The sequence below is a fragment of the Pleurodeles waltl genome, chromosome 4_2 (assembly GCF_031143425.1).
Source record: "Pleurodeles waltl isolate 20211129_DDA chromosome 4_2, aPleWal1.hap1.20221129, whole genome shotgun sequence".
NCBI classification, from domain to species: Eukaryota; Metazoa; Chordata; class Amphibia; order Caudata; family Salamandridae; genus Pleurodeles; species Pleurodeles waltl.
This window is the reverse complement of record NC_090443.1, coordinates 427,354,812-427,373,567: the sequence shown is the minus strand read 5'-3', so window position 1 is coordinate 427,373,567 and position 18,756 is coordinate 427,354,812. Positions and strand designations below refer to the sequence as shown.

At 49.1% G+C, this 18,756-nt stretch overlaps 1 protein-coding gene across 5 annotated transcripts in view; it reads right to left on the bottom strand.

The window, feature by feature from the left end:
* Nucleotides 1–18,756, bottom strand: part of BRD4 (bromodomain containing 4) — a 1,024,368-nt gene that overhangs the window by 299,296 nt on the left and 706,316 nt on the right. For all 5 annotated transcript variants that reach the window (XM_069231688.1, XM_069231690.1, XM_069231691.1 and 2 more), the window contains one exon: nucleotides 969–1,021. In XM_069231688.1, coding sequence (XP_069087789.1) covers nucleotides 969–1,021 — 53 coding nt within the window. The remainder of the gene's footprint in view (nucleotides 1–968; nucleotides 1,022–18,756) is intronic.

The window sequence follows — 18,756 nt, the reverse complement described above, 5'->3', positions numbered from 1 at the left end:
TTCTTTCTCCACCTTTTCTTCCACGGTCCATACTGATGAGAAGAGAGATCAGTTTTGCCAAAATGTAAAAGACAGTCACAAGAGCTGTTAAGTGGATTTACCAAGGTTTGGAAAGTTTCTCAAAAGAACACTAAAAAAATTCAGAGCTGCGGGCTTAGGGAACCTGACTGCAGAAACTGGAAAAAAAACTTTTGCAAATAAAAGGCAAAAGGAGATACTAGTGGAACGTGCTTCCTTAAAAAAGAGCAGTGGCGATTTTCCATCCACTGTGGGAAGCAGCCTATCTGGCTACACTGTCCTCCTTTCCTCACATTTTACTTTAATTTGATCTGATTGCTTTGGACATTTAAAAAAAAAAGTCAATTTGAAATAGTATAGCCTTATAAAGAGAAGCTAAAATAGAATTAGGATTTCAAAACGTCTCTTCTCCAGAAAAATGCTTATTGTAAATGTTTCATTAACATGCTACAGGATCCACCGCAAGGGTACGGCCAGTGTGTGCTTATGATAATCAATGAAGATCGCCTGAAGGAGAACCTAACCACCTCTGAGCCAGTAAAGGAACCAGGGAAAATTAACTAATCCCATGAAGTTCGAAATATGCATCTGAAGTAGCAGAAGCACTAATGAAATCACGGCACCACAGGAAAAACAATTTTAAAAAAGAGCTTTAAAAGTTAACAGTTTTTAATACTTGAGGGATAACTCAAGGGATGAAATTCCAACTGGGACTGAGTCCACATCGTGTCCACTTTTGTTAAACTGTTTGAGCAAATGTTAAAACTTTATCTCCATCATCTAATAAATGGTCACCTGACATGATTCAGTTTCTCATCACATGTTAATCACAGAACAAGCAATGGTGAATGCCAGCGACTATTGATTCCTGACTTAATGGTTTCAAAATGAATACCTTTCTACATGCAATCAACTATTAGACATCAACGGTTGGCCTAACCTAGTCTTACCTTCTTCTGCTCACGGCTGGAATGCCCCTTTTTCTTAAGTTTTGGTGCCATTTCTGCAAAAACAAGATAGGTTCAGACAAAATAGTCCACTGCAAAGTCAAAATCTCAGATATTCAACCTGACAATGGATGAATTTAACATTTCTTTTCCAACTAATGCATTAACTGGTTTAATTGGTGGACAACTGGCAAGTGCTACACATTATTTCTTTCAGACATGATAAATTAATCCAAGAGTAAATGAGAGTACCCCTTAAATATGAGATTGAAAAATATAATTGCAAAGAGCAAAGGGAGACCTGCTTCAAACTACATGAAAGCCAACAATCAAAACATAGTAGAAAATCATAGTACACTTTCCTCTCTAACCTGTTTCATCTACAATTCACAGGTCTGCATTCTTATTTGTTTTCATAAGAACAGGACAGGGAAAATGTTACAGTAAGAGGCTGGCTCTGTGTATATAGTATATCAAATGAGACATAGTGTGCATAGAGTTCAGGGATTCCCCCAGAGGCTTAACAGAGGCTAAAGTAGATACTACTAATGCTCTCTTTTGTGGTCGAGCAGTTAGGCTTATCAGAGGGTAGTGCAAAACATTTGTTGTACACACAGTCAAGAAACGACTCACATAATCAATGACTAACTCCAGGCCAATTTATTTACATAGGAGAAATAGATTTGTTACTTTATTTCTAGAACAAAAAGATTCTCGTTAGAGGTAAGTACAGTTCTAAGTATGTATCAATCATGCATAATGTACTTTGTTTAAGTTTGGCAAATAAAACAGTTTAAAGACAAGTAGCACTTTTCACTTTCCAAAGTTGACACTGCAATTTTCAGAAAAGTCAAGGGGATGGGTGGGGGTGATGTCTTTAGCGCAGTTTTGTGGTAAGCACTCAACTTACAGTTCCAGTCTCCGGGGGTGAGGATTTACACTGGTCAAGGTTTAAGATGACCTCAAAAATACACCAACAGCTACATGGGGCCAGCCGGGTGCAGAGGAAAAAGTTGGTGTTAGATTTAGAATGGGATCCTATGGAGACTGGGGGCACTCAAACAGATCTGCTGGGGGAGGGGGGGGGGGGGGGGGGGAGGGAGGTACAGGCTAGCACAAAACACACACCCTCAGTGGCACAGGGGTAGCCGTATGCAGGGTGCAAACACAGCATAGGTGTAAAGAAATGGCTCCCTGTTGCAGTTACCCCCCACTTTTTGCCTGATACTGATGCTGACTTGACTGAGAAGTGTGCTGGGACCCTGCTAACCAGGCCCCAGCACCAGTGTTCTTTCACCTAAAATGTACCATTGTTTCCACAATTGGCACAACCCTGGCACCTAGGTAAGTCCCTTGTAACTGGTACCCCTGGTACCAAGGGCCCTGATGCCAGGGAAGGTCTCTAAGGGCTGCAGCATGTCTTATGCCACCCTAGGGACCCCTCACTCAGCACAGACACACTGCTTGCCAGCTTGTGTGTGCTGGTGGGGAGAAAATGACTAAGTCGACATGGCACTCCCCTCAGGGTGCCATGCCAACCTCACACTGCCTGTGGCATAGGTAAGTCACCCCTCTAGTAGGCCTTACAGCCCTAAGGCAGGGTGCACTATACCACAGGTGAGGGCATATGTGCATGAGCACTATGCCCCTACAGTGTCTAAGCAAAACCTTAGACATTGTAAGTGCAGGGTAGCCATAAGAGCATATGGGCTGAGAGGCTGTCAAAAACGAACTCCACAGCTCCATAATGGCTACACTGAATACTGGGAAGTTTGGTATCAAACTTCTCAGAATAATAAACCCACACTGATGCCAGTGTTGGATTTATTAAAAAATGCACACAGAGGGCATCTTAGAGATACCCCCTGTATTTTACCCAATTGTTCAGTGCAGGACTGACTGGTCTGTGCCAGCCTGCTGCTGAGAGACGAGTGTCTGACCTCATGCAGTGAGAGCCTTTGTGCTCTCTGAGGACAGAAACAAAGCCTGCTCTGGGTGGAGGTGCTTCACACCTCCCCCCCTGCAGGAACTGTAACACCTAGCAGTGAGCTTCAAAGGCTCAAGCTTCGTGTTACAATGCCCCAGGGCACTCCAGCTTGTGGAGATGCCCGCCTCCTGGACCCAGCCCCCACTTTTGGCGGCAAGTCCAGGAGAGATAATGAGAAAAACAAGGAGGAGTCACTGGCCAGTCAGGACAGCCCCTAAGGTGTCCTGAGCTGAGGTGACTCTAACTTTTAGAAATCCTCCATCTTGCAGATGGAGGATTCCCCCAATAGGATTAGGGATGTGACCCCCTCCCCTTGGGAGGAGGCACAAAGAGGGTGTACCCACCCTCAGGGCTAGTAGCCATTGGCTACTAACCCCCCAGACCTAAACACGCCCTTAAATTTAGTATTTAAGGGCTTCCCTGAACCTAAAGATTTAGATTCCTGCAACAACAAGAAGAAGGACTGCCTAGCTGAAAACCCCTGCAGAGGAAGACCAGAAGACTACAACTGCCTTGGCTCCAGAAACTCACCGGCCTGTCTCCTGCCTTCCAAAGAACTCTGCTCCAGCGACGCCTTCCAAAGGGACCAGCGACCTCTGAATCCTCTGAGGACTGCCCTGCTTCGACGACGACAAGAAACTCCCGAGGACAGCGGACCTGCTCCAAAAAGACTGCAACTTTCTCCAAAGGAGCAGCTTTAAAGAACCCTGCAATCTCCCCGCAAGAAGCGTGAGACTTGCAACACTGCACCCGGCGACCCCGACTCGGCTGGTGGAGAACCAACACCTCAGGGAGGACCCCCGGACTACTCTACGACTGTGAGTACCAAAACCTGTCCCCCCTGAGCCCCCACAGCGCCGCCTGCAGAGGGAATCCCGAGGCTTCCCCTGACCGCGACTCTCTGAAACCTAAGTCCCGACGCCTGGAAAAGACCCTGCACCCGCAGCCCCCAGGACCGGACTTTCACTGCAGAAGTGACCCCCAGGAGTCCCTCTCCCTTGCCCAAGTGGAGGTTTCCCCGAGGAAGCCCCCCCTTGCCTGCCTGCAGCGCTGAAGAGATCCCTTGATCTCTCATTGACTTCCATTGCGAACCCGACGCTTGTTCTAACCCTGCACCCGGCCGCCCCCGCGCCGCTGAGGGTGAAATTTCTGTGTGGGCTTGTGTCCCCCCCGGTGCCCTACAAAACCCCCCTGGTCTGCCCTCCGAAGACGCGGGTACTTACCTGCTGGCAGACTGGAACCGGGGCACCCCCTTCTTTCCATTGAAGCCTATGCGTTTTGGGCACCACTTTGAACTCTGCACCTGACCGGCCCTGAGCTGCTGGTGTGGTAACTTTGGGGTTGCTCTGAACCCCCAACGGTGGGCTACCTTGGACCAAGAACTGAACCCTGTAAGTGTCTTACTTACCTGGTAAAACTAACAACAACTTACCTCCCCCAGGAACTGTGAAAATTGCACTAAGTGTCCACTTTTAAAATAGCTATTTGTGAATAACTTGAAAAGTATACATGCAATTGAAATGATTCCAAGTTCCTAATGTACTTACCTGCAATACCTTTCAAACAAGATATTTATTACATGTTAAATTTGAACCTGTGGTTCTTAAAATAAACTAAGAAAATATATTTTTCTATAACAAAACCTATTGGCTGGATTTGTCTCTGAGTGTGTGTACCTCATTTATTGTCTATGTGTATGTACAACAAATGCTTAACACTACTCCTTGGATAAGCCTACTGCTCGACCACACTACCACAAAATAGAGCATTAGTATTATCTCTTTTTACCACTATTTTACCTCTAAGGGGAACCCTTGGACTCTGTGCATGCTATTCCTTACTTTGAAATAGCACATACAGAGCCAACTTCCTACAATAGGGTTCCCAATTCTTTTCAATAGAGGAACCCAGGGTTCACGGGGTCGGTTCAAGAAAAGCAAAGGCTAGACAAGGAGGAGGGCTGCCTGGTGAACGTTGTTAGACCGTCGATTGGAGTCCCCAAGTCCATGGGGCTGCAGGTACAGGGGTATCTTTGGGCGTCTGGTATCTTCGTCCTGATCTCTCACACTCAGGGGAGTCCTCCGGATTTAGGTTGCAGGCGTTGTTGTGTTGGCCAGAAGGGGTCAAGCCAGGGTGGACACAAGGTCAGATTCACCTGTGGACCTGCTCTGGGCCGGTGGGCCACCTGCACTCAGGCCATGGGAGTCAGGTGCACAGTGGGCAGGACGTGCAGATACTGGGCAGTTCTGGAGTCCTTCTTGGAGTTTCTTGTGGACAGGGCAGCTGTCCTCTGGGGGTTTGTAGTGGTCGCTGGCCCTGCAGCATGCGTAGTCTTTTTGCAGCAGGGCTTCTGGAGGTGCAGATAGGCTGGTAAGAATGAGAACAAGTCAGTTGGTGGCTGGAGTCTTTTCTGCTGGGGTCGGCTTAGCAGTCCATGCTTCTTTTTCTTGAGGTTGCTAGGTATCTGGTGAGCTAGGTTCAGGGGTGCCCTTAAATCCTAGATTTAAGGGTGTTACAGGGACAAGAGGGCAGCAGCCAATGGCTACTGTCCCCGAGGATGCCTACACCCTTCCTGTGCCCACTCCCTTTGGGGATGGTAGCACATTCCTAACCCTATTGGTCCCTGTCCTCCAAACCAAGTTTGAGGATTCTGCAGGGAGGGGGGCACTTCAGCTCTGGAGACCTTAAGGGTGGTCCTACCTGGAGTGGTCACTCCTCCCTGTTTTACCTCATTTTCTAGCCGAACCTGCTGCTAAAAGTGAGTCTTTGTCCAGGGGGCAGGCTTATCCACTAGCTGGAGTGCCCTGGGGCACTGCAACAGAAGGCCTGAGCCTTTGAGGCTCACCTCCCAGTGTTGCAGTTCCTGCAGGGGGAGTTGTGAAGCTCCTCAACCCAGAGAAGGCTTTGTTTCTGACTCTAGAGGGCACAAAAGCCCTCACTCCATGGGGTCAGAAACCTGTTTTTTAGTGGCAGGCTGGCACAGACTGGTCAGCCTAACACTAAAGGGTTGTTTAGGGTACAGAGGGCATCTCTAAGATGCCCTATGTATGCATTTTTCAACAAGTCCAACACTGGCATCAGTGTGGGTTTATTGTGCTGAAAGGTTTGACACCAAACTTCCCAGCCTTCAGTTTAGCCTTAATGGAGCTGTGGAGTTCGTAATGACAACTCCCAGCCCATGTACTTAATATGGCCACACTGCACTTACAATGTCTAAGAATGGACTTAGACACTGTAGGGGCATATTGCTCATGCAGCTGTGCCCTCACCAGTAGTATAGTGGACCCTGCCTTTAGCCTGTAAGGCCTGCTAGAGAGGTGACTTACCTATGCCAACTGTGGGAACAATGGCACAGTTTAGGGAAATAATACTGGTGCTGGGGCCTGGAGGAATTGGGGGGGGGGGGGGGGGGGGGGGGGGGAAGAGGAGGCAGGGGTGGAATTAGTGGGGGTAACCATGCCAAAAGGGGGAATTTTCCTACACAACTCCCTCCCAAATTAAATGATGAGATTAACCTTTCCCAAGAGAGTTTTCATTGTTCACTGAAAAGTCCATTCCCTGTAGGAGATGGACCACCTCAAACGTTAAGGGTTCTCACCTTTCATTTGCATTAGCCATCTGAGAGGTCTGTTTGAACAATAAAGTGAGTTCCAAACAAGTATGGTCTCAGCTGTTTCAGGGACCAAACTACAGGAAAGGCCTCCCTCTCAATGGCACTACAACACTGTTCCTTGGGGAGTAATGTCCTGCTAATGAAAGCAACTGGTTGGTCATGGCCATCATCACTGGTTTGGAACAAGACTATTCCTATGTTCAGAGGCATCTGTCTGCAGAATTAACTGCTTACAGAAGTCTTGGCTTTGATAACTGGTGCTGAGCACATTGCCTCCTTCAGGGTGTTAACGGCCTTTTGTCAAGAGCCCAGTTTTCCTTTTTGGGCATCTCTTTAGAGGTAGCGTCTGTGATGGGGTCACAATGACTTCATACCTCTTCACAAACCTAATGTAATAACCAGTCAAGCCAATGAATGCCCTGACTTGAGTCTGGGTTTGTGGAGCTTTCTAGTCATGAATCGTCTGGATCATGGGTTGAAAAGGTTGCACTTGGTCTCCACCTACAAGGGGGCCCAAGTATACAACAGTGCCCTGCTCTATCTGGCATTTTGATGCCTTGATAGTGAGGCCTGCTGATTGCAGAGCCTGCAAGACCTTCCACAGGTGGATCAGGTGACCCTGCCAGGAGGAGTTAAAGACAGCAATATCTTCTAGATTTGTTGCACTAAAGGACTCCAAGACAGCAGGGACTCGATTTACCAACCTTTGGAAGGTGGCAGGGACATTCTCTAAATCAAAGGGCATAACAGTGAACTGATAATGCCCATCAGGTATTGAGAATGCAGTCTTTTCATGTGTTCCAAGTGCCATGCTAAATTGCCAATACCCTGCAGTTAAGTCAAAGGTACTGAGGATCTTATCTGCACCTATCAGCTCATATGCCCTTAGAATAGGGTGAGCATCTGTCTTTGTGACAGAGTTGAGTCCTCTGTAGTCCACACAGAACCTCATCCCCTTCTTTCCATCCTTGGAATGAGGTTTGGGGACCAAGACCACTGGGCTGGCCCAGGTACTGTCAGAGAATTCAATAACCCCTAACTCCAGCATCTTGTTGACTTCAACTTTGATGCTCTCCTTAACTTCGTCAGACTGCCGATAGATGTTGTTTTTGACAGGCAAGCTGTATCCTGTGTCCACATCATGGGTACACAGGTGTGTCTGTCCAGGGATTAAGGAGAAGAGCTTGGCGTGCTGCAGGATTGCCTGCAGTCAGCCTGCTTTTGGGCAGAGAGGGTGTCTGAGTAGACAACTCCATCAACTGACCCATCTTTAGGGTTGTGTTAGAGAAGGTCAGGGAGAGGTTCACTCTCTGCTTCCTGATCTTAATGAGTAACCATCAGGATGGTTACATCAGCTCTGTCAAAGTAGAGTTTGAGGCGGTTCACATGGATCACCCTTTTGGGTGTCCTGCTAGTGCCCAGGTCTAGCAAGTGACCTCACTCTTCTTTTATAGGATATGGTAATGGCCACTCCATTTGTCCTGAAGTGCCCTGGGAGCCACACACTCCACAGCCCATCCCTTCTGTCCTGGGTAGAACTCCACCAGTGTAGCCCTTTGGTGATAACACTGTTTCTGGAGCTGTTGGCTGGCCTCAATGTTTTTGGATGCCTTTTCCGTGTACTCAGCCATCCTAGAGCAGAGGTCAAGCACATAGTCTACCACATCTTGCTAAGGGTCATGGATACATCTCTCCCAACCTTCCTTCACAAGTGCAAGTGATCCCCAAACAGGGTGGCCAAACAGAAGTTTAAAGGGGGGAACCCTACCCCCTTTTGAGGCACCTCTCTGAAGGCTAAAAGCAAGCTTGACAGGAGGACATCCCACCAGCTTTTGAGTTTTTCAGGTAGCCCCATGACCATGCCCTTCTATGTCTTGTTGAATCTTTCAACAAGTCCACTGGTTTGTGGATGGTATAGTATGATGAACATGTAGGTCACCCCACACTCATTCCAAATGTTATGGGTAAACTGACATGAAGTTGACACCTTGTTAGGAAACCCTACCCTGGTAAAGCTACCAATAAGGGCTTTGGCTACTGCAGCAGCTGTAGTAGACCTAAGGGGAATTACTCCAGGATACCTGGCAGCATGACCCACCATTAGCAGTATACGTTGATTTCCTGAGGCTGACGTTGGTTCAAGTGGACCCACGATACCCACAACAACCCTTTCAACGGGAGCCTCAGCTACTGGGAGTGGAATTAGAGGGGCCTTTGGGGGTGGCCACTTGCCTTACACCACTGGCTTGGCCGGTGATAGATGAGCAACAAAACTCCTTCACCTTTTGGGACATGTTCGGCCAGCAGAAATGGCTGACAAACCTATTCCATGTTTTGGTTTGGCCCAGATGCACAGCTAGGGGGATGTCGTGCTAAAGTGAGGATAAACTCCCTAAACCACTTAGGCACCACCACTCTCCTGGTTGAAACATGTTTGGGAACTCTGGTCTCAATGTAGAGGAGGCCGTCCTCCCAACAGACCTTTCGGAAGCCATTGACATTTCCCTTTTCCTATGCAGCTGCTTGCTGCCTCAGGTCTTTAAGAGTGGGACAAGCACTCTGTCCCTGGCACAGCTGGTCCTTAGAGGGTCTCCCTGTGCCCAAGAGTTCTACCTGATAAGGATCAAGCTCCATGGACTCAGTTCCCTCAGAGGATGTCAAGCCCTCTCCCGGAGAGGAGGATTCCTGTGTCTTTTGCAGCTCAGAAGCTGTTCCCCGGTCTTCCTGCCTTTTGTCTTGGAAGGTTGGTCCATTATTCCAGGTTTTAAAACTTCTTTTTCACCCTGTGCTCGGCTCTGTGCTCTAGCTTATACACACACACACACACACACACACTATCTTGGGGATTCCCAGCATGGCTGCATGGGTTTTGAGTTCTACCACATCCCAAGCTGAGGACTCCAGATCATTCTCTAGCAGACACTCAACTGGGAGTGCAGAAGAGACCACTATCTGTTTCAGGGAACTAACCCTTTCCTATTCTAAGGTCACCATAGCCATGGGAGGGACCTTAGTCACATTGCCAGCATTGGCAACTGGGTATGATGAACAAGTTACTTACCTTCGGTAACAATATATCTGGTAGAGACATATTCTAGTTGCCGATTCCTTACCTTAGCATTTCCCCCAGGCGTCATAATGGATCCCGAGATTTTTCTTCGAGCAGTATCCCTGCGCGCTGTCAGTCGACTCCAAAGGCATCAGTGGCATCATGGTCTCTGTGATGACATCGCTGTCGTATATAGGCACCACCTGGCACGCTGACAGCAGTTTCTTTTCATGACTTTCCACACCAGTAGCGCAGAGCCATGAAGAACAATGAGAATGGTGCACCAAAACAGGGCCCTTAAAGGGAAGTTCTTGTCCCTAGAAATCAGTTTGCAGAGCGGGGAGGATGGGCCGGTCAGCAAGGAATCTGCAACTAGAATATGTCTGTACAGATATATTGTTACCGAAGGTAAGTGACTAGTTCTTCTGATAGAGACGTCTAGTTGTAGATTTCTTACCTTAGAATAAATATCCGAGCAATACCTTCCCTGGTGGTGAGCTACAAACTAAGATCACACCAAAAAGTCATGCAGGACCGAACGGTGTGAGAAGGAGTCTCTGCGGACCTGACTATCCAGGCAGCAATATTGAGTGAGCATGTGCAGGGATGCCCATGTTGCTGCCTTGCAGATATCCAGGACTGGAACTCTGAGTTAACGATGCGGTAGCAGCAGCTGTTCTGGTAGAATGAACACGCAAAGCCTCAGGGGGTTGCTTTTTTGCCAAAACGTAGCACATTTTGGTGCAGGGGACTACTGCAGGACGCTGGCTCTGTATATACTATATCAAAATGAGATATAGTGTGCACAGAGTCCAGGGGTTCCCCAAGAGGCTTGACAGAGGCAATAACAGATAATACCAATGCTCTATTTATATTAAGCATTTGTTGTACACACTCAAGCAATAAATGAGAAAACACACTCAATGACTTAACTCCAGGCCAATAGGTTTTTATATAGAAAAAAATATTATTTTCTTAATTTATTTTAGAACCACAAGATTCAAATTGCAGGTAAGCACATTAAATGTAAGGTACTTTACATAGGTATAGTTAGAACCAAAACAATAATGTACACAGTTTTTCATAAAATGGCAATAAGCTATTTTAAAAGTGGACACAGTGAAAAATTTAACAGTTCCTGGGGGAGGTAAGTATAGTTAAGTTAATGTGGTAAGTAAAGCACTTAAAAGTTCAGTATCCAGGGTATAGATAGCCCACTGTTGGAGGTTCAAGTTAACCCCAAACACCAAGCACCAGTAACACAGGGCCGGTCAGGTGCAGAGGTCAGAGGAGCCAAAATACCAGGGGCGTTCTCTGGTTCCAGTCTGCTGGCAGGTAAGTACCCGCGTCCTCGGGAAGCAGACCAGGGGGGTTTAGTGGAGAACTGGGGAGGGGTGGAGGGCCAAATAGGCACACAAAACACACCTTAAGCGGCACAGGGGCAGCCAGGTGCAGTGGGCAAACAGGGCGTTGGGTTTGCAACAGATTTCAATGGAGAGACCCGCAGGTCACTTATACGTTGCAGGCAGGGCACACGGGGGCTTCTTGGGCCAGCCACCAACTGGGCAAGGGTGATAGTAGTATGCTGGTCACTGCTGCACCGGTGGTCGGTTATTCACGGGCCTAGGGTCTGCGGGTGCAGTGCTTCTTCCAGGTGTCTGATTTCTTTATCCCGGGCAGGTGTTATCAGGGGGGGTCCTCGGGATTCCCTCTGCACGAGTCGTTGTGGGGATGCAGAGGTTAGCTCAGGGTTCGGACGTCATCAGAGTCGCTTGGGGATTCTCTCTGGGTTGTTGGTTTCTCTGGACACGGGCCAGGGGCGTCCGGTGCAGAGTGGTGGAGACTCATGCTTCTGGAGTGAGGTAGGACTCCCTTTAAAGATGGTTTCTTATTGCTTGGTTGGACAGGTCCGCTGTCCTTCCTAGGTGCAGGGCTGTCCTTTGAGTTGGCAGAGGTCACGGGTCCCGCAGGATGCGTCGCTGGTGCAGGTTCTCTGAAGTTGGAGACAGGCCGGTGGGGCTGGGGCCAAAGCAGTTGCCTTTCTTCTTCTCTGCAGGGTTTTTCAGCTAGGCAGTCCTTTTTTGTAGGTTGTCAGGAATCTGATTTCCTGGGTTCAGGGTCACCCCTAAATACTAAAATTAGGGGTGTGTTAGGGCTGGAGGGCAGTAGCCAATGGCTACTGTCCGAGGGTGGCTACACCCTCCTTGTGCCTCCTCCCTTTGGGGAGGGGAGGCACATCCTTATACCTATTGGGCTTAATCCTCCAAAACAAGATGGAGAATTTTCTAAGGAGGGGGTCACTTCAGCTCTGGTCACCTTAGGGGTAGACTCCGCCTTGTTTTTCTCATTATCTCCCCAGACATGCCACCAAAAGTGGTGGTTGTATCGGGGGGCGGGCATCTCCACTCACTGGAGTGCCCTAGGGCATTGTAACACCAGGCTTGAGCCTTTGAGGCTCAACACCAGGTGTTACAGTTCCTGCAGGAGGACATTTGAAGTACCTCCACCCAGGACAGGCTTTGTTGCTGGTAACAGAGTGCACAAAGGCACTCACTCCATGTGGCCAGAAACTTGTCTGGAAGTGGCAGGCTGGCCGAGACCAGTCAGCCTAGCACTAGCAGTTGGGCTGGCATGCAGGGGGCATCTCTAAGATGCCCTCTGTGTGCAGTTCTCAATAAATCCCACACTGGCATTAGTGTGGGTTTATTGTGCTGAGAAGTTTGATACCAAACTTCCCAGTATTCAGTGTAGCCGTTATGGTACTGTGGAGTTCGTGTTTGACAAACTACCAGACCATATACTCTACATGACTACCCTGTACTTACAATGTCTAAGAATTGGCTTAGACGCTGTAGGGGGCATAGTGCTCATGCAGCTATGCCCTCACCTGTAGTATAGTGCACCCTGCCTTAAGGCTGTAAGGCCTGCTAGCCGGGTGACTTACCTATGCCACAGGCAGTGGTTGTGGGCATGGCACCCTGAGGGGAGTGCCATGTCGACGTAGTCTTTTTCTCCCCACCATCACACACAAGCTGTGAGGCAGTGTGCATGTGCTGAATGAGGGGTCCCCAGGGTGGCATAGTACATGCTGCAGCCCTTAGAGACCTTTCCTGGCTGCAGGGCCCTTGGTACGGGGGGTACCTTTTACAAGGGACTTAACTGTGTGCTAGGGCTGTGCCAATTGTGGAGACAAGGGTACAGTTTTAGGGAAAGAACACTGGTGCTGCGGACTGCTTAGCAGGGTCCCAGCGCTCTTACAATCAAAGCTGGCATCAACAAAAAGGCAAATAGTTAGGGGGTAAACATGCCAACAGTGGCATTTCCCTACAACTAGACATTGCTAGATGGTCCTCTTCTGCACCGCCCCTTCCTTTCTTTGCACCCATATAACCAACAAAGAGTTGATCATCCACCAGGAAATCTTTGGTACGAATGAGGTAGAACGTCAATGCTCTTTTTGGATCCAGATGTTGGGAGTCTCTCCTCTTCATGAGAGGGATGTGGCGGTGTGTAGGAAGTAGGCAAGGCGATTGACTGACCTACATAAAAAGGTGTCACCACTTTGGGGAGGAAGGAAGCCCTGATACGGAGCCCCACCTTGTCAGGTTGGACAGCCAGAAATTGTGGCTTCAAAGAGAGAACCTGGAGCTCACTCACTCTGCAAGCAGAGGTGACGGCAATCAAGAAAAGCAGTTTTAAGAGTCAAGCGCTGCAGGGGACAGTTGTGGAGCAGCTCAAAAGGAGTGCACATGAGATATGTGAGGACCAGGTTCAAATCCCACTGTGGCTTTATGAACAGGATAGGAGGGAACATGTGGGTGAGTCCTTTAAGAAACCGCTAAACAATGGGTTTCAACAGAGAAGGTTGGTCTGTCAAGCCTTAAAAAGGCAGAGATGGCAGACAAACAACCATTGAGAGCGCCCAGAGCATAGCCCTGCTGGTCAAGAGAAATAAATGAAGAGAAGAACCTCCGAGACAGGAGCAGAAAGGGGATCAACTGTCTTGTTGATACACCATGTCACAAATTTGAAATTTGTTCCAACGACAGGCGTATACTGTTTTGGAGGAGGGGTGCCTGGCTGCCAATATAACATCACAGACTTCGGGCGGAAGGTCGAAAGCTGTCAACTGCTGCTTCACAATCGCCACGCAAGGAGACCAAGACTGTACAGGATTGGGTGAAGGACTGTCCCCTGCTGCTGCAATAGAAGATCCTCCTGGAGGGGTAGTATGATCAGAGGATCGATGGCTATGCTCAATAGCTCGGGATCGAGTCAGGAGCTACCACGATTACTTGGGCCCGGTCGTGCCTGATCTTTTTCAGAACTCTGGGCAGAAGTGGTATTGGCAGGAAGGCGTAAAGGAGGCCTGATCTCCACTTGTGACAAAAAGCGTAGCTGAGCAACTGCTACTTTGGAAACTCCTACAAGCAAAACAGCTGACATTGCACGTTCTCTGCAGAGGCGAACAGATCTAACAAAGGCTCTCCCTACTGCTGAAAGAGACGTTGTGCCAGCTCCGGATGGAGACACCATTTGTGATCGACTATGCATCGACAGCTGAGTTAGTCTGCTCTGGCGTTCAGAGAGCCCGCCAGTTGTTGAACCACCAGTGAAATCCCCTGGCGTTCCAGCCATATCCAGAGGTGAAGACCTCTTGATAGGGTCCACAATCTCACTCAGCCTTGCTTGCTGCAGTACCACAGGGTGTTGTCGGTGAACACCTGCACCACTTTTCCTTTGAGAGAGGGAAGGAATGCTTTCAAAGCTCCAAAAGGTTGATGTGGAGCCCAGACTCTGCCGGAGACCAGAGCGCTCTGATCTCCGCCTCTCCCATGTGGCCACCACATCCCAGAGATTCCCCTGTTGCTGTGCCCACTGGAACTTGAGGTCCCACTACAGAGCCTGCATATGCCATCTGGCATGTTGGACTAGCAGGATGCAGGAGGGCATGAGGGCCAGCAGCCTTAGAGTCATTCTCACCGAAATCCAGGATAGAGTCTAAAACATAGGGATCATGGCCCAAATATCCTGGACTCGCTTTTCGCGAGTCAAAGCCCAAAACTGCACTGTGTCCAGAACAGCTCTGAGAGGAGTCAGGTGTGTCTTCAGCACATTTAAAGTGAACCCCAGGGAATGCAGGAGGTTCCCCGTAGTCTAGAGGGGGGAGACAACAGTCTGAGATGAGTTCACCTTCAACATCTAGTCGTCGAGATAGGGGAAGACTGAAACCCCTAACCTGAGCAAATGACTTGCAACCACTACAATCACTTTCGTGAACATCTGAGGAGCACTGGTAAGGCTGAAGGGGAGCAGGTGAACTGAAAGTGCTTGTGACCTACCATGAATCTTAGATAATTTCTGTTGGCCGGCAGGACGGGAATGTGGAAATAGGCGTCCTGCAAGACTAATGCTACCATCCAGTCTCCAAGGGCCAGAGCAGACAGTACCTGAGCTAGAGCTAGCATACAGAACTTCTTCTTGAGGAAGAGATTGAGGGACCGGAGATCTAGGATAGGGTAAAGACCCTTGTCCTTTTTGGGCACCAGAAAGTTGCCGGAATAACAACCACAACCTACTTCTGGTGCAGGAACCCTCTCTATGGCGCCCCTGGCCAAAAAAGCCTTGACTTCCTCGCGGAAAAGTGTCAAATGATCCTCGGACAGAAGATCGAATGATGGTGGCATGGTCGGAGAGGAGGTCTCGAAAGAGAGGGAGTAGCCCATTTAGACATTTTGCAACACCCACCTGTCTGTGGTGATGGATTCCCATTGGGGCAGGTGATGGTGAATCCTGCCGCCAGCTGGTCCAGGATGCTCCAAACGGACTAGGAAGGCTTAGAGGCAGTGGAGGGGCAGGTGTGGTCTGGGTGGACCGCTGGCTTGATCCACAAGCACGTAGAGTTCTGTGTCTGAGGCCATGCAGGGGCTGTTGAGAATGCGTGGGTCGGGGTGGGTGGAAATTAATGTGGCTGGGTGTCCCTTCCGTAGCCACGAAAGGGGCAAAAAACAGACTGGGGTGAGGGGGTGGTGGAGAGATCGAGTAGCAGCTGCAAGGCCAAGGGACCAAGATGTAGCCTGGGAGTCCTTAAAGTGCTTAGCGCTGAGTCCGCTTTGTCTCAGAAGAAATGGGTGCCTTTAAAGGGCATGTCCATCGGAGATTGCTGAACTTACCCTGAAAAACCAGACCTCCTCAACCATGCATGGCCAATGTTGATGCAACCGATCTTCCTAATGAGTCAGTTGTATCCAGTCAACAACAAATCATGAACTTTGCTGCAGCCCTTCTGTCAGTAACAACTTGGAAGAGAACCGCCCGGGCCTCCTCTGGGACTCGAGGCAGCACCTGCACCATATCCCAGAGAGTACAGGAGTATCGGCCCAAAAGGCATGCAGTATTCATGGACCGCAGCGTTAGACTGGCGGAAGAAAACATTTTCTTTCCAAGGTAATACAGTCTTTCTGATTCCCTATCCAGGGAAGCGGAAAGGAATGCGTCAGATGATGAAGAAGCCTGCATTACAAGGCTCTCAGGCGTAGGCTATTGGGTCAGTCAGCACAAGCCGATGGCGGCAGGCAACCATCCTATTCGCTGGAGCCCCTGTGCTGGGTTTGGACCAGGTACCCAGTAGGACATCTGTAAGGCCATCATTAAGGAGAAGGAGGGGCTCTGAACTGGAAACCCCAGGCAGAAGCACCTCGGTCAGGAGGTTAGTCCTGACCTCCACAGAAGGAAGCTTGAGGTACAAAACCTCAGCAGCCCTTCTTACCACCATGGAGTATGAAGCTCCTTCCTCCGTAGCCAAGGTAGGGGGAGAAAGCATGCAAGTGTCAGGAGAAGTATCTAGTCTGTTAGCATCGCCCCAATCCTGAACCCAGTCCATGTCAGGGTCAAGCTGGTATCCTAAAGGGTCCGGTGACCCATCTATACTATCCATATATCCATGCTCAGAGAAAGAAGGGACTGGATTCGCCCTTGGCCCAGAAAAGCCCATGGAAAAATGAACTGGCGTCAAGTGACGCAATTCTGGCTCCGGGTCGTTGGGGAGAAGTATAGGATCCATGTCGACTGTGGGCACAACCGATGTTGGGAGTGTCCAGGTCTGTCCCGATGCTGGGGAAGGTCGCATTGGCACGACTGGTGTCAGTGTGGATCCAAGCGTGGATATGGAGGTGCCACCCACAGCCGGGGCCGAAGCCGCCGACGTGGAACCCAAGGGGGCCCTCAATGACTCCTGGGCCCAAAGGCACCGAAGATGGGTCGGTCTGCCCAAAGATGAGACGCACTGGCCTCAGAACTCTTAACTGGGCAGGGGTGGCACAGGCTCCTAGAAAGTCGGGGAGGCATGGGAGCCAACCCAGTCGCAGGCTCCGAAGGCAGAGGCCCAGAGCGTCAACGCTCCTCCTGCGTCACGTCATCCAAGCGACAGGGTGAAGTTGAAGAACGTTTGGCCTTCTTCGACTTCTTTTTCTTGTGAGCCGACCATCCTGATGGCTTGGACGAAGAGGTGTGGTGATGACTCCACGAGCGGTCTCGTGACATTCCTCTCGAACGAGACCGGGAGCAAAGCGGAGTCGGGTGGTGGGCCGCCATGAACTTCTGGGACCGCTCACTCAAAGCCTTCGGGTTCATGGCCCGACACTTAGAGCATGACTTCACGTTGTGGTGGCGCTCCAGACATCAAAGGCAGACGAGATGCAGATCTATCACCAACATCATTCTCTGACAGGAGTTGCAGGGTTTAAAACCTGTCATCCACGACATCCTTTGACGCATCCAAAACTCATCAAAAAGTACTTGACAAAAGTGTTGCAGTTAGTCAAAAACTGACTAGGGGTAGCGCTTCTCCGAATTTGCGCTTAGGATGGCGCGGAAAGACAGAACTGACTTAAGTGCACTTGGTGACGCCTATATACGACCACAACGTCATCAAGACGACAGTGGAGTCGAATGACGCCACCTGACAGAGTGCAGGGGTACTGTTCGAAGAAAAATCTCTGGATCCAGTCTGACGCCTGGGGAAATTCTAAGGTAAGGAATCTGCGACTAGACGTCTCTATCAGATTGCCAAGCCAAGTACTGTCTTGGGGAAACCAGTTTTTCTCCCACAATGGTGACACTGGCACCTGTATCCCTTAATCAACCAATCTTTCTATATCGCAGCTAATCACCTGTGGGGTCTCAAAGCGCTGGGACCTCAGGGCTTCTACATTAGTCCCATTAATCAAGGGATGCTGTCTGTATTAGTTCCTATTAAGGGGGCAGAGCGCAAGAGGAACGAGTTACTTACCTTCGGTAACGACTTTTCTGGTGGATACATTAGCTACCTGTGGATTCCTCACCTGATGAATACTCCCATGGCGCCAGCATTTGACGGAAATCTTCTTACTAGTCTCTGCACGTCGACGAGGACGTCACTCTAGCCCACGCGACGCCGTCTGACGTCATACAGGCAATAAGAAGTCCTCGCCGACGTGCCGATGACAGTACCAACATTTTTTACGTGCATGAGAATAATAATAACCCAATGCAATGAAAGAGCAAAGCAACATCTCTTAATATTGTAAATCACACAACATTGCAATAAAATAGCTGTAGATTTAATATAACCTTTTTTTTTTTTTTTTTTAAACAAATAAATATATTTATACATACGAATCATGTATATACCCAATATATATATAGATTTATATATAAATATACACATATATACAAATATCATACATGCAAAATGTATTGCAACTTTGAAGACCAAAAGGAGCACACTCAAGGATTGCTTGGAGAGACCAAAAAGGCAACGGGGAGGCGGGTGGGACCGTGAGGAATCCACAGGTAGCTAATGTATCCACCAGAAAAGTCGTTACCGAAGGTAAGTAACTCGTTCTTCTGATGGATACAACTACCTGTGGATTCCTCACCTGATGAATAGAGTCCCAAAGCAGTACCACGCCCGGCGGTGGGTGCCTAAATGGTCAAACCAAGAAATCCTGCAGCACTGACCGTGCAAAATGACCGTCCCTTCTGACCTCAGAGTCCAAACAGTAATGTTTCACAAAAGTGTGAAGGGACGACCAAGTTGCGGCCTTGCAGATGTCGACCACAGGAACACCCCTGGCCAAGGCCGAAGAGGTCGACTTAGCTC